This window comes from Rhea americana, unplaced genomic scaffold, assembly GCF_003343005.1.
Source record: "Rhea americana isolate MKP2758 unplaced genomic scaffold, rheAme1 scaffold_177, whole genome shotgun sequence".
NCBI lineage: Eukaryota > Metazoa > Chordata > Aves > Rheiformes > Rheidae > Rhea > Rhea americana.
Window position 1 is genome coordinate 1,590,271 of NW_028185894.1, and position 15,748 is coordinate 1,606,018.

Genomic DNA, 15,748 nt, shown 5'->3' on the forward strand with positions numbered 1-15,748 from the left:
AATGGGAAGGTCAACACTGTGATTTCATGATCAAAGGTCCCTGGATTAGCATACCTACATAATATTTTTCAACCTATAAATGAGTGAACAGTTGTTTGCCCCAATCATGGAACAGGAAAAGCACAGAGAATTGGTTGACAGGCTTGTTGCTTTTATTTAGGACGTGASCTAGAATTGATTGCAGTTTATCCTGAAAATTAATTTTTTATGTCTGCAGTGTAAAGAGTTTTGAAATATTGGCCACAAATATCAGCATGAATAAAGGCATTGGACYTATTTATCATTAGAATTGTTGTTAATGTGGAATGTTCCATGTATTTTGTAACTCAAATGAATATTTGCTGGTGTAAACTCAGATTTTCTAGCAAAGGAGCCAGTGTTTTTCCCAACTGTTAATCATAYTGTGTATAACAAGGCATTTGACACTCAGAAGTTTCTTAGCTAATAAACCAAGGCCATAGAGTTTTTGAATAAAAAGTCTTTCATTTGCTGTCAGGTTTATAACATGTCTTCAGAAAGAATCTAGGATTGAAATAATACATAAAATGTGTCAYTTAAACTACCCCTTTGGTAACATGGGTATTGTTCTAATACCAATTTAGGAAGGTAAAATACAGTACTTTTTGATAAGGGGAAATGTAAATTAAGTAGAGTATAATTCATCAGCCTTTTACCCAAACGGAAATAATATGGGTCAGGGGATGGAACAAACATTGCAAATTGAACTTTTGATTGTACTAGAGCAGATATTCCAGTTACCTGTTCTAAAAGAAGGTGAAYCCTTTTGAGTCATGATTGCTAGCAGAAAAAAAAATTGCAGCATGCATCTGTTCATAATAGCACATATACCAACAGCAGTCTAGTTGTTAGAACTTACAGTTAGCTTTTAAGGTATTCAGCTTGTAAAGAGAATACTTATTGTTATTAAAAGCAAAGTGCTTTTGCAGAAAGGTCGATCAAACATACTTCAGTTTTACAGGGTTTATTTTTCCCAATTTACTTCTCATTGGATTTGCTGTTCCATTCAGTACTGCARGAAATCCACTTTTGTCAAGAATTTCTTGATGTGGTTAAAATTGCTAAATGTCTGTACAACTTTTGTCCATAAAGTATGGATTACTTTAGTAGAGTAGCAGAAATGTGTACTATAAAACAGTTTCAGCTTGTAAGTTTTAGCTGTTGCAACAAACACCTACCAATGTCGATCRTTGTGAATGGAGGGTGAGATCTTGACAGAATGCTAAATCTGTAGTAATTGCCTTTTAAGTACTGTATATACAGCATGAATTTTGAAGAGCAACATGGACCTACAGATAATAAATGTATTTGAGGTGGTGGTGAAGACAGTTTTTTAGCAGTGTATATCAAATCTGATTTTTGACTTTAGTGTTGTTGCTTACATTACTCTTGATGATGTGTGATCTTTTCAAGATCCTGAAGGCCCCTGATTGCTTTTAGGGTAACTTGAACACCTCTCTGCCAAAAGTGCCCTASACCTTCTAGGACCAAGTCCTGAAGGTGATAATGCTTAGTTGTTTCATGTAGCTAAAATCAATAGATGGGCTTTTTAGCCTCCAGTGCTATCAAAAATAAGTTAGAGATTTCACTTTGCTGTGGTTTATGTTATTGCAGGTGTTAATGTTGTGGGATGTGGCTTTGTACTCAGAAATACTTTTTTTACGTCTTGAAACAGTGATTTATGAGGAGCCAGTAAGGGTGGATGCTACTCTAAGAACTTTCTTCTTTCAAGCAACATATGCATTCTTGTGCTTCCTGTACTACCTATTGGTGGCAATTCCTATTGAGCTGTTGAGTAAATAGATTTATCGTTTTGCTCTTTTTCSGTTGATTTTGAGATTTCTTAATTTGTGCTGATTTTCCCACTTGTTAACAAATCTTCTTTAATGTTGTTATTGCTGTTTAAAATTATTACTGTAATGTTAGACAGAGGGCCGCAGATTGGAGTTAAACTAATATATTATGCAAACCCAGAAACAGTCCCTTAAAAAGCCTGAAGGATTAAYTAGCACATTAAAATTGTTTTACAGTAGAAGAGAATGCCACAACAGTTTGATGTTCAGATCTGACAATTATTTTCAATAAAATACTTGCTCTCCGTTGTCCTCCCACTTGTGTTCTTTCCCATCATGTTACGAATAAGGTRAAGCTGATGTGCCCTTGTTTTATTAGTGGGTTTCTCTGTTCTTCTCAGAACRTGCTTTTTTGTATACGTAGGCGTTGAGAGAACATGAAATAACAGGTGCACTTTATGTACTGCTTGTGCAAATTTTTAAGTCATTGTAGATTAATTTTATCTAGTTGGGGAATTTGTAGCAACTCTCTGATCAGCTACGATCCAAACTTGAACCTTAGGGAACAACAGTTAAATGGTATTTTGTCACAATTGCTGTTGTATCTGTGCGTGACTTGTCTTGGAGCTTTCTTGCAGCATGATYAGTAGGGCGAAGAAAATAGACATTGTACCACTGCTGAAGAGCAAGCTGGCAAAGTCGCCAGGGAAACTTTGAAGGTGAACATTATGCAGCTGACTCATTTTTGTTCTTTTGCAGGCGATGGATGTGGACACACTGTTCTGGGCCCTGAAAGTGGAACTCTTGCTTCAATAAACTACCCACAGACCTCTCCCAATAGCACAGTCTGTGAATGGGAAATTCGTGTAAAGCCTGGACAGAGAGTTCAGCTCAAATTTGGGGACTTTGATATTGATGAYTCGGATTCTTGTCATTCCAGTTACCTAAGAGTTCACAATGGAATTGGCCCCACCAGGACTGAGATAGGTAGGAGTCATTTTCACTGTCTTAAAGSTGTTGTGTTGTATAGAACTTGATATTGTTAGCGTTTTTGTGACTTAAGAAGTACCCTTCATTAACTGGCTCTGAGCRTAGAGTAACTACTATGTGTATGATATTCACTTATATTCTAAAGTCCTGAAAAACTATTACAATTCAGTTGGATTTGGGGCAGTCTGAGACCTTGCCTGGTTATATGCATGCAACATTTTATACTGGGTGGGCTTTCGAGTCTTATGAGAAGTGGTGTGTATTATATAGGGAATCTCAAATGACGTAGAGGAAGGAATTTTAATAATTCTGTAATCAGAGTTGTATTTTTACCTCAGCCTCTTACCAGGGGAACCGCAAAACGTACCTTAACGCAGCATTGTCTGTTCCTCACCACAGTAGGAAAGCAACCATCAGAGATCAGTTTTAGTAAATTTATTAATATTACTCCTAGAAAGCACAGCTAAGGGAATTCTCTACTGTATGCTGTTGAGGTCTCTAGTAAAAGGAGAGAGTACAAATGCAACTGTAACTGTATAAAAATAAGTGGTAAACAAAATGGTCTGATGGTCCCTTTCTCTAGCAACTTGCTCATTTCAGGAACACTGACCRTTGCTGCTCAGCAGAAGAGCTCTCGGTTGGGAATGCTGGAATATTTCTTAATCTAATTGTTCTTAGGCAATTTCTTTTTATTTACTGTGCTATTAAAGWGTGTGCAAATATCTGTCCTTACTTCTTGGCACAATTCCTAGAAATGTACTGAAAAAATGATGAACTACGTTCTGTTCTTACATATAACAACTAGATGCTAAATACAACACTTATCCTATAGTAGTATGAAGTCTGAAGAAATTCTTCAGACTCCCAAGGGAAACTCCACTATGGTTCTTTCTGAAACAATTCCCTGCAGTTTGGCCAGCAAGTTCTGTGAGCAATGGAGATGGCATTCCAAAATTATGATGATGGTCATTAAAAAAAAGGGGGGGGGAGGGGGGGAGGTGCAGGAAGAAAGGTATATATCCTGCCTGAAATGCCTTTTTTCTTTATGGAAATAGCTTTGGTTTGAGCTGTTCATCTTGGTGGTATCGAAAGCATGTCAGAYTTAATAATTGTGTTTCAAGTATCCCTTATCTTCTGATAGGTGTCCATGGTTTTCTCTGAGACAATAAATTGAATTTCCTGACTGTATATCAGTTTTTTCAAATAACACTGATTTGCTTCAAGGTGTGTGTAGGATTTTTAAGACCTTTGTGACTATTTTGCATTAAACTCAGAATGAATTGTCACTTTTCCTTCACTAAAATTAGATTTTATTGTGCAGATTATTTTTTTTCTAAAGCTTTAATCTGTGGAGAGAGAGGTATTTACTTCAGAAAGGTTGTTTTTATTCATTTCAAATACTGATCCTCCTAAATCAAACCTTTTTATACAAAGGCTAGCGGAAYGTCAGCTTCCTTAAACCTCTTGTCCGACTGTTGCCTAGGTAAGTGTGTCTGAAAATAAGTATGTGCTTAGAGCTGTTGAGCCAGACTTGCTTTAAAATAGCAAAACATTGAAGTCCTTAAATGGCAAGGAACGTCCAGTTCTGATAAGACTATTACTCACTTTTACAAGTGACTTAATGGGATCGAGTAAATTTTCTACTTCATTTGTTTCTCTTGACTTTCAGCTGTTCCCAGCTGGTATGGTAGCACAGTATGTTGAGCAAATGTGTGTGCTGTTCTGTTCCTAATAAATTAATTCACAGAACAAACAGCGATATTAATAATGACAGATACAGATGATGCAGTTGTTTAAATGTTCATATTTGAAAAAACAATCAATGGAGAGATTAGACATTGGCTTAAATTTGTTTGGAATGAATTATTTTCTGGATTTATTCTTAGTTTTTAATTCTTTACATTCAACACTGCTCTTATGCTCTAACATTAAAATGCTTCTATTAAATGAAATCTGAAAGTCAGTGATAACAATTTTAACATAAAATGACTTAAAATTAGCTGCTTGGATTCTAAATTGAGTTGTTAGTGGATTGGTTCATTGATAAATGGATGAAGTTTCTAATGAAGTTCTCAAGGGTTAGTGCTCATTCCAAGTCTTTTCAATATTTGTCAGTAAACGAAAAGAAGATTTAAATACTTGGGATTAAATTGTGTGTAGTTTAAATAAGATCTAGAAACGTTCTGTATCAGATTCCATTGCAATGCCACCGGAATGCAATCTACAGAATTATTTACTATGTGCCCTGTAAGGTCAGATCTGTAGGAGAAAAGAGCGTAAGCTGCCGTGGGAGTTCCCTCGCCTCCTGCAATGTTGCTGTAGTGAAAGGACTATGGAGTCCTTGAAYGTGTAAACACAGGCAAATTAGTAATTTTGTGTCTCCTGTATATCGCATTGATAGTCATCAGCAGAGTGACGTTTTGTCCATTTCTGGTGCCTCCTTTTTAAAAATTTTGTTGAAGATCTGGAGAGAGGCAGGGAAGAGCTAGAAGGATGATTTATCACCTAAAAAAGTTCATCAGAAGGTGCACCAGTCTACAGTTCGTTCAAGGTTGTGTCTGTATGGCACACAGCAACATAGCATAGTTTACCTAAGCTAGATTTAAATGTCTTGCTGTGTGTATTTTTACCGAAGAGGTTAAATGGTGTCTTGAGGACAGTCTGAGTAGCCTAACCTGAGAGGTGTAGGTATGCTGGTCAATGGTGTAGCAAGGTCCAGTGGCTGAACATGAAATTAAAAAAAAGCTAGCTGGAAAAATGACACAATTTGTCAATCACTGAAACACGACTTAGAGCAAAATGTAGGATCATCGTGGAGCCCTGGTAAAAGAGAATGTTTTCTTTATAACTCTTGCTGATGACCAACCATCTTACAACAGTGAGCTTATGTTTGTATAGTTTCAGAAAYTTCATCAAAATATGTTAAAATAATCTATTTTCTATTTTTATTAGAAAATACCCATGTTTAAAAAAAATCAGAATAAGCAACGTTTAGAAAACACTGAAGAATAATAGGAATTTGTGTTTATAATTTATGTTAATAGTATTCAAGAGAGCCATTCACTTTTTAAAGGCATTTAGTATGTATTAGCATATTTGTTTACAACTGTTTCTCCAGGGCATTGTTATCCTACTCCCTCTACATTAGTATTAGTTATTTTCCATAATTCAAAAGAGTCTGGCTTCTTTTGCTATTCCCAATGTGATAACGTTATTACTAACTGATGACAAATACTGATGCAAGTGGTATTGCAATTCTGATTATCCACTGCAGAATCTTAAATAGGGTCGTAGATGCTATATGTCATTGGGAGCCTGTAGAAGAGATGATATTTTTCTCTAAACTAGTTAATAAACTCGTTAACAGTTTGTTATAGTTCCTAGTTGGTAGGATTGGAGACCTCTATACTGCCTTAGATCTGTTTAATAGCCACCCATCCAAGTAATGTCAGATCTTTTGGTAGTAATTCTAAGACTTCATAGGCAAATAWAGACAAATCTGCAGATTCCAGCCTCCCACTTTGAAATGCATTATTTCTAGCCTTTTTGGATGGCAGGAGAAATATCCAGACACAAAAAAGTGCAAGCTAGTGCAGCCTTTCTCCTTTTTTCTTTTTTTTCCTCTCTTTTTTCTTTTTTTAGATTGGTTCCAGCATCTCTCTCAGGTTTTCTGGGTTTTCTGCAGCAAAGTGGAAGATTAACCAATTGACAGTTTATAATCAGGGCACTCAGATATGATTGTATGGTAATGCTGAAGTGCAAGGAATGATGCTTGCTATTGTCCAAAAATAAGAAAAACAGTTGACTTTTTCTCACCCCTTCTGTAGATGGTTCTTGTTGCCCTAACTTGGTCCTTTTCCTTAATAGCTTTCTCAAGGTCTTTGAAAAACTGAATGTGACCACTATGCATCGGTAGATAAAGTCACATTTATTTGCAAGTGTTTAAAGGTGAGAGAGGCTCTCCCCTGTTGATGGTGACAAGATAAATATGGTACCCATGTTCTGCTCTTTGCTTTGAATGCGCACTGGCTACATTCCTTAATATCATGTAAATGGATTTGTTTTTGACTACACGCTAGGAGTAACATGAGTTTACATTGTGTATGAAAAAGAGCTGCATATTACATATGTTGTTTTGTGTGTGTCCCTCCCTCAGGAAAATACTGTGGGTTTGGCTTCCAGATGGATGGTTTAATTAAATCGAGAAGTAATGAAGTCACAGTACAGTTCATGAGTGGAACGCACACTTCTGGACGAGGATTTCTTGCATCTTATTCAACCACTGACAAGTCAGGTATTTATCTGATCCTGTTCTCACAAATTGACCCCAGTTATGTGTTCTCAGAAATTAACTTCTAAACTGAAGGATTTTAAAGCAGTCTTCCTAATACTTCTGCCAAGGAATCTGGAGGATTCAGTTACTGTTTAAGTTACTGTAGTTTAAGAAAATAGTATCGAGGCTTTCTCTTGGTAACAAAGTAAGAATCACAGTCAGCTGTTACAAATGAAACAGCTGTCTAGATAAAGAATGAAATACATTTAATCAGAATATAATAATCAACAATCAATTCTGAAAGGTTTTCTTACAGAACATGTATATATTTTGTACAAAGCCACCTCATGGAAAATTTTATTTCATTAACAGCTTCCTATACTCCTGCAACTCTTTAATTGTATAATCTACTCACTAATTTTTAGTTTTCTTTGCCATTTCTGTTTTTTCCTCCGTGTTTTTGGTGACGCTAGCCTTTAGAAGAAGCTACTGTATTTATTTTGCATCTCTTTCCACTGATTGTAAACATGAATAACTTATGCAGTCTGTAAAGAAACAAAGGATTGTCAGCAATTGCTTTGCAAGGCACAAAGTTTGAGAAAACCCTTGCTAGAAATAGCTCTAAAGGGAATAGATGAAGAATTTCCATTTTTAATGTTAATTATGTGGATTTTCTGATATTTTTCTCTGTATTTTAGGCTTAACAGTCTGTGCTGATACAAAGCAGACAGAACCATAAGATTTGAGGTATCAGTCATGAGTGCCAGTAATGTGGCACTGTATTCCCCATGCTACCTCTTTTCATTGCTGCAGGACTGCTAAATGCTTAAAACTCAGGCCTGTTTGACTAGCATATTATTTTACTTTTCTGTTTCATGTGAACAGAGCATATATTTGTTGCCTTCATAGGTTCTATAAAACATAGCTATACATGAAAATTAAGCTGCACAAAAAGTGAGTATGTTTTTAGTGCTGCTTTTCTTGCCAACACAATATTCTCAGTGGGTTTCCCAGACAAATTRTCAAGGTTCTACTATAATATAAACTCTGTTGCAGTGATACTGTTTCACAAGAATATGCCTTTTCATTCTGTGACTTTTGGTTGAGCCAGAGAGGCTCAGGTGTATGATTTTTTTTTTTCTGGTGCACTTTTAAAAGTCAGACTTAGGCTTGTTGTCTTTATCATCCTCTTGACCTGACATATTTTCTTTCCAGACCTAATTACCTGTTTAGACAATGCAAGTCACTTTTCTGAACCAGAACTCAAGTAAGACTGTTTTACCCATTCTACTCGTCCTCTCTACTGAAGTCACTGTAATGTTTCTTGTTCACTCTGTTACTTACACCTGATGCATCTTGAAAGCTGGCTATCCAGAAGACTTAAGAAACAAAGTAATTAGAATTAGAGCTGAATAATTTTGACATTTGCACTCTTGCTTCCTCCCTCTCTCCCATTTTTTTACCTTACATGTAGTATGTGGTAGAACCCCATTAATTTGCACTAACACATAGAAGCTGTTAGAGTATCTCATTCCCATAGAAAGAATATTGGTTTTATAAACATGTATTACAGCATGTATGCACCTTGGATATTGAAATTCATATTATAACTCTCAAAGGAACACTAAACTGTGAAATGGGTTAAAAAATTACAAACTCATCTCACAGTTTGGTTTGAAATAATGAGGTTCTGTAGAGACATAAAATGCTGTYCTTTCTGATAAAGGAAACACAGTCATTTCCCTGTTTTTTCCTTCCCCACTTCCATATGAAGTAAGGGCAGTGTTTAAAGCTGCAGACTATTATGAAGTCTGTGGACTTAACATTTTGGAGAACTTAAATCCTGGCATCATGAAAACTTTCAAGGTGCAACCTTTGCATTTCTCTTTCATTTTCCCAAGCTCCAAAACAAGGCTGTCATTGTAGCTTCTGCCCTTACTCAGCGTGTGCTGCAGTCTCCAGATCCCACCACTTCCATGGACCTTCAGTTGATATTGAATTGCAGTGAAAATGTTCACTTTTGAATCTTTAAGATTTAATGGTTTTTGTATGCACAGGATAATAGCACTAGCATGTGAATGTGGACTTGCATCAGAGGTGCGGATATCTTTCTATTCGCTTTCAATGAGATAGTGGTATAAGTTGAATTTGGTCATTCTTTTATAATCAAAGCATTGCTAGAAGCTATCATAACATAGCATTACTTTTCAGATGCACTATTTAAAAGATGCAGAATGTGTAGACAGAAAGTCCTAATTGATAAAATAAATTCACAAATATTGGTACTTACGTGTGCAAGTGATTTCCAATTTTCATAAGTCATGCAGTATTTTTATTATAAAATGTTTGCTTTATTAATTTACTATGTTCAAACTGGAAGTGTCTGTTTCACCTCAGATTTTTTTTTTAACTGTCTTCTCAAAGGCCTGTTCTCCTGTTCTGTACTTCTCTTACTGAATATATCCTTGTCTAGTTTGATATCTGTGTTAAATTAGGAGTTATCATTGCATAATGGTATGTGAATGACAACATAGTATACTGCAAATCAAAAAATACTGCCTCTTTTAAACAAAATTTTTATAAGAGTTGTAGTCCTTTGCATATCTTGACTTGGTATTTTTTTTTCTCTTCCAGTAAGTATTGTCCAGCTGGATGTGTGATTCCTTTTGCTGATATTTCTGGGACTATACCCCATGGATACAGAGATGTAAGTAAACTGAATAATATGGGCTTTTGTGAATTTTGGTAAAAATGCATATGTGATTGAAATTATATTCTAGATATCTGCATTAACTCTACTGCCTGGGTTTGGAAGCTGTGCCTCTTAAAGTGAATAGCATGCTACTAATTTCTTGCACAGCTGCTAAATGGCTGGTACTTCAGTTGCGACCATTTCCAAGAAGTGGCGTAGCATACTGAAACTCAAACATTTTTGTAAAGTCTGCTGAGAAAGGTGGATCACCAAAATATTCTTTCATGCTTCCCATTTTGTTTTTGTTGGCTTTCTCAAGTGTGTAAAGGTCACATTTATAAAGAGAAAGACATTTTTTAATAGTGTCCTCTAATTTCTGACACCATAATACCTCTCTGCACAAAGCCTGTCACTGGTTATCTAATTTACTATCACAAAATGAGATATGAAATACTTTCGACACTCAGCAGTTATAAAATTGGTTGCGAATCAAAACAGGAGAGTTAGCATTATAACATGAATACTTTTATAAACTGACAGGTAACATCTTTAGACATGTTCTGTTTACTTAAAACTCTGCAAAAACTTTTGCCACTACTTTTCAGATGTAAACTTTTGTAACTGAATTAGCTGATCTGCCATAGGACTGGAAGTTGTTTGCTCTGTTTATTTTTAAATGATTATTATTTTGCTATTTAATTAAATTAAAATTCTGTGTCTACTTCTTATTTTAATAAGCAGTTAGCTTGAGTACAAATGAAAGAATTTTAAAATTTCCGTAAGCAAGGATTTTTAGTATTTAACATGAACTTAAAGTATGCCTGTCTCTGATTTTCTTTTCTCAAATATCTGTAAACCCCAGGCCCAGATGCAGTACTGCCACCACGTATGTTATGTGTGCTGGCCCACAGCGACTCCTCACTGAATAGCACTCAGATAATTGTTGAGCCTATCAATAAGATGAAGTTGATTTTCTGCCTAACAGATTTGCAGCATGCTAGGAGTTCTACTTGTAGGGATTTTTTTTTCACAAAATCTGGAAAAACTTGTTTCTGTAGAAGAAAAAGGAAATAAATCCTTTGGAACTTTCTTTCTTTATACTTTATTGCTCTGAATAGAAGGCAGAGAATTTCCTGGAAATCAAGCTGTGGAGAAGAAAACGAAATTGGCCTTTACTTTAGACTCAGTTTCAGGTAGATATTTCGCTTGCAGCCCTTTCTAATGAGCTGAGCTGCTCTCTGGTTTAAAAATACCCTAAACCTTGAATCATTTGTGCGTGACACCCACCAGCCTGGGGACTTGGAGCGCTCACTGCTGACATCTTCTGGTGCGCAGGGAGGAGACCTCCACTGACTGCAGAATCCCCCGTTCTTTCCAAGCAGAAGCAAGAAGGGAAGGGGAGCTGAATGGATGAGCCAGACCTAGTTACATTTATTGGAAATCTTTGGGGATATTTTGAGGATGTGGAACAGAAARGAGAATTACCTTTGGAAAAGTCTCAGCGAGCAGTTCTTTTCCCCAGTGTGCCTGGGACATAGGGCCGTCCTGGGCTGCTGCACCATGCAACTGTTTCTCAAGGAACCACAGCGGAGAAGGTTGTTCTGTTTTTGAAATAATATGAGAAATTCATCCATGAAGCCTCCCTTTTGTAAAGCAGACCTGCTGRTTTCCCTCTAAGCAAACCAAAGTATTATGCTGAGGCTGAATAGCAGCCAGTGGACTGGTTGGCAGAGCAGTACAGCAAACATGCCTAGCAGTAAGCGCTAGCAGTAGATATGATGTGGGGCAGGAGCTGTTAAATGTAAATCTGCAGTTGCCATCTGTTGTTTATTGGCTTGGATGAGTCAGGGCTGGGATATCCCAGTAGGAATAAAAAGCTAAATATGGCTACTGGAAGGTGTATGGGGGATACCCAGGTGGCCCTTCGCAGATAACTCAACCCTACTGGAGCTTATAAAATTCTTCAGGTTGGCAGCAGTCCTGGTGTGAGCAAGGGGCCTCAGAGTCACTGTGTATCTCTGTGTACCCAGTGCCGCACGGTGCGGGAGCACCTGGTAACAACTGTGTATCTCCCTGCTGCGCTGCCCGTAGCCACAAATCCTCCAGGAAACGTGGTTCAGGCAGTGCAGCGACACCGCTGTGATTCGGCACAGGAACAAGTGCAAAGCGAGGGCTGCTGAGCCTTTTGCAGCTAGACTGTCTCTCTGCTCCTCAGCCCATGACTTCTCTGTCGAGCCTGTTTGGGGCAGAAGGACTCGCCTCTGCACTGGAGAAGGCCTCCTGGGCTAGCTTTGGTCCAGGAGGCAGCAGAGCTTTGCTCTGCTCCTTCCCGGCTGTGATCGAACACCTGGGTATAGTGAGACACTTCCGCTGCCTGCGGCACAGCTACCTGGCAAGCCAGGGAATCCAGTCGTAGATGACTGAGTGATAGATGATGTTTTATTCTGTTGTGAGTCTATTTAAACTTGTTTAATTTGTGGAGAAATGTTGGAGAAAATTATGCTGTAGTAGTGCTTAAAATATATTCTCTCTTTTTTTTTTTCCTGCTAGTTTTGTTCTAGCCTTGTTACAGGTTTGAGGGCCTGTTCTAAAACACTTGACAACTGAGCCGTAAATGTTGACTTGCAGAGTTATGTATGTCCTGTGTCAGAAAAGTGTGACGACACTACATGTGTTTGCAGATCTGGGCTAGCAGTTTTCTGGGGGAGAAGGGAGGAACAGGGTATCCTGCAAAAAGGCTTTGAGTGACTTATCTCAACTGGCCTGTACAACATAGGTGATAGGAATCCCTAGAACAAATTTTATTCACATATTACTGTACATTTATATGGGTCAGATTGATGGATGGTTATACCATGTTCAACCRTGAGTTAAAACAAGAAATGCAACCCATCTGCTAAACATCAGAAAATCAGCAATGCATCAGTCCTTATTAAAAGATTATGTATGTATTGCACTTCCRTTGTCTGGTGTAAAAGATTTAGTTTAAGTTGACAATTAGTACCTGACTTCTTCAGACTTGTTCACCTTGCTGTTTGCGTATGCCTATATGATCACAGGTGTTACATTCCAAATGTGCCCGGGCTAGGTAGCAGTGAAATGTAAAAACTGCATATTGTGCTTTTATAAATTCCATAATAAAACAAAGATTAATAACTTCTAAATAACAGGAATACAATTAAATAAGAACAATTTCTTTAAGGAATAARAACAAAAAATTTGACTGGACAATGGACTATTTATAATATACAATGTACAGTGTAATATTTAGTTACAATTATTTATTTACAATGTAGTATTATATTTTTCTTCTTCCTTCTTCAAGTCTTCATCACTTTGCATGGCTGGTGTTCATGCWGGCGTTGTATCAAATACTCTGGGTGGCCAAATTAATGTTGTAATCAGCAAAGGCATTCCATATTATGAAGGCTCTCTGGCTAACAATGTCACGTCAAAAGCGTAAGTGTATTTCTTACGTCCTCCTTATTTTAGCACTGTAGATCTTGGCAACATCTGATATTGGGAGTAATTTCAGTTCATGGAGCTGCCTGTTCYGTGGGCGGATTCTGTTCTGTAAGGTCCTCATAGGCTCACTTGCTGTGGCATGATTATCTGTTTGGTTGTTTTTTTTAACCTCTAGACTGTAAAGATTGACTTTTCCAAATTCTACAAGGAATTTTACCTTCCAGGATATAGATGTAAACATCAACTGTCTGTGTAAAACAATGATTTGAATGCAACTTACAGTCCAGTTTCTTTTTCCTAGTTTGTCATTCCTAGCTCATTTTTTATTCTAATAAGATGCTCTCATTCCCTTTCTATAAAAAGAAGGAAAAAATAGATATATAAGGTGGATAATATTTTTCTCATAAAACTTTGAATATCASAGGATGGTTCTGCACAGTGCTAGTCTTGATTTCATGTCAGAACAATGTACGTGGGATTTTCTTGAGGGAAAAGGGGGAGAGGATTTCCCCCCCCCCCTAAAGCTGTAGCATCATCCAATATGAAATGTATGAACTATAGGAATTATTCTCTTTTTTTATAACCTCCCCCCCCCCCCCCCCCAAAAAAAAAAAAAGGTTTTGTTTCGGTAGTGACACTAGTGTTAAGAATCTGATGCACAAGCTTGGTCATCTCCACTAAATTAGAGAGTGCAGTTTTGTACTGAAAGTCCTGATGTTAGGTTGGAGAGCTCAGTCAGCATTAGGAACAGGCAATGTGCATTTGTGGGAAAACTCACTTTGGGAAATGGTTAGATGAAATCTCAATAATGAGTAACAGATTCTTGGGGATTTTGGAAGTATCAATACATCATATTTTGGAGATGCTGGAAATTACTGAGGGTTTGAATACGATGGAAAATTCGTATTTGGAAAATCAAAAGCTTGATCTTTTTTTCCCCTTAGACTTTCTCCAAGATTGAAGCATGAGAGCTTTAGCTGAAATACAGGAACTTGCAGAACAGCGCTTGCATTCCAATTAATATATTGGTGTTTCCATGGTAGCTGTGTGGGGGTGTTTGGAAGAAGGTTATTGTGCAAGGGAAACTAGTGTAACTTGACATTTTATCTCAGAAGCCCCAGGAACGAAAGTGATCTAAGGAGACTGATTATTGTTTCTATTATTAGCTTACCTTTAAAAMCCGAAGCATTTTAATGAACCTCTTATATTTTGCTGAGTGGATGTTTGATTTGAAAGCCTTTAATAGAAATTGTATCTCTCAACTAGATTTCAAATGAAAAGGGATTTGCATTTAAAATGCTGCAACTYGGTAATGGGAAGTGTTACTTTAATCGTGACACAGTGCTTATTTGGGCATAGGTGCACAGATTTCAATGGCAAGGAATCAGGTAAGAAAAACAGAAGAGGAACAGTTTGTTTTAGTTTTGCCCACTGACTACCACACAACCCAGCTTCTTTTGTTCTCTGCAGGGGACCATTATCCACCAGTCTCTTCACATTCAAGACAAGCGGTAAGCATAATCACATGTGCTCCATGGTGCTATTTCTGCACAAATATTCTGAGTAGAAATAACTGTGTATGTGTTTTATTTCTTATGTTTTGTTCTGGTTAGTAAGGGTTTTTTTAATGGCATTCCTCAGTAGTGTGTATTTTTTAATTTACTAGCTTGCTTTGACAAGTTTGCCCAGTGCTTCATTATACATAAACAAATACAGTATTTAATATTTAAACTTGATTTTATTCAACAGCTTATAGTCTTATCTGTTTGTTAAGTGAATGCTATATATTTTTAAAATCTGCCTTCTCAGGCTTATGGAGTGGTTGTCCTGCCAGCTGTCTTTTAACATCTTTTCCTGCTTACTAGTAAGCTTTGCTCATCTGCAGAAAGATTCTTTTGTGTTTTGTTCTTGTATTATAATCCATTTTAAAGAGACTTCCATACTTTAAAAGCACCGGTAAAGCAGAGTTTGGCACATACTAGTTTTTTCTTTTTTTGTAAAAAATGTGTATTTTTTTTTTTTTTTTAATAGTTTTACTCTGTACAGTTTCTTTGTTATCTCTTAGGAAAGCTAGCAGAAAAGCCAAAATGATTCCTCAACTTCCTTGTTCCCCTTCTACATTTGTTTCTTTACCTGCACTTGTGTTCTTTGTGACTTTCCTTGGCTGCCATCTTGTTACGCAGTTGTGCATCATGTTGCTGCTTGGCATGACATGTTGCTGCTTTTTAAAGCTTTACTGCTTTCCATGGTTTTGCTTTGAATTGATTATCATATTTCCAGATGAATTAGCTATGGTTTTCTAAAAGGAGACTAGCTTCTCTGTAGATCATTTAAAATGTCATCTTTGAATGAATGTTAGAAATACCATGAAAATAGTGGCCTTTTCTTAGTCTCATAACTAATGATGTTTTAAACAACAATTCAAAAAAACCCACCCAACCCAAAACAGAAGCAGTGGATCAGTATTTAGTAATGTAAATATAGAAAGTCACATACGTTACTCCCCCCGCAAAGTAA

The 15,748-nt window shown here is 36.9% G+C and overlaps 1 protein-coding gene across 1 annotated transcript in view; it reads left to right on the forward strand.

Annotated features, from left to right (window-relative positions):
- The window catches only part of DCBLD2 (discoidin, CUB and LCCL domain containing 2), a 62,867-nt gene that overhangs the window by 30,676 nt on the left and 16,443 nt on the right, over window positions 1–15,748 (forward strand). The window contains exons 4-9 of the mRNA XM_085301478.1: window positions 2,571–2,798; window positions 6,958–7,095; window positions 8,290–8,341; window positions 9,709–9,781; window positions 13,092–13,225; window positions 14,702–14,742. Coding sequence (XP_085157604.1) covers window positions 2,571–2,798; window positions 6,958–7,095; window positions 8,290–8,341; window positions 9,709–9,781; window positions 13,092–13,225; window positions 14,702–14,742 — 666 coding nt within the window. The remainder of the gene's footprint in view (window positions 1–2,570; window positions 2,799–6,957; window positions 7,096–8,289; window positions 8,342–9,708; window positions 9,782–13,091; window positions 13,226–14,701; window positions 14,743–15,748) is intronic.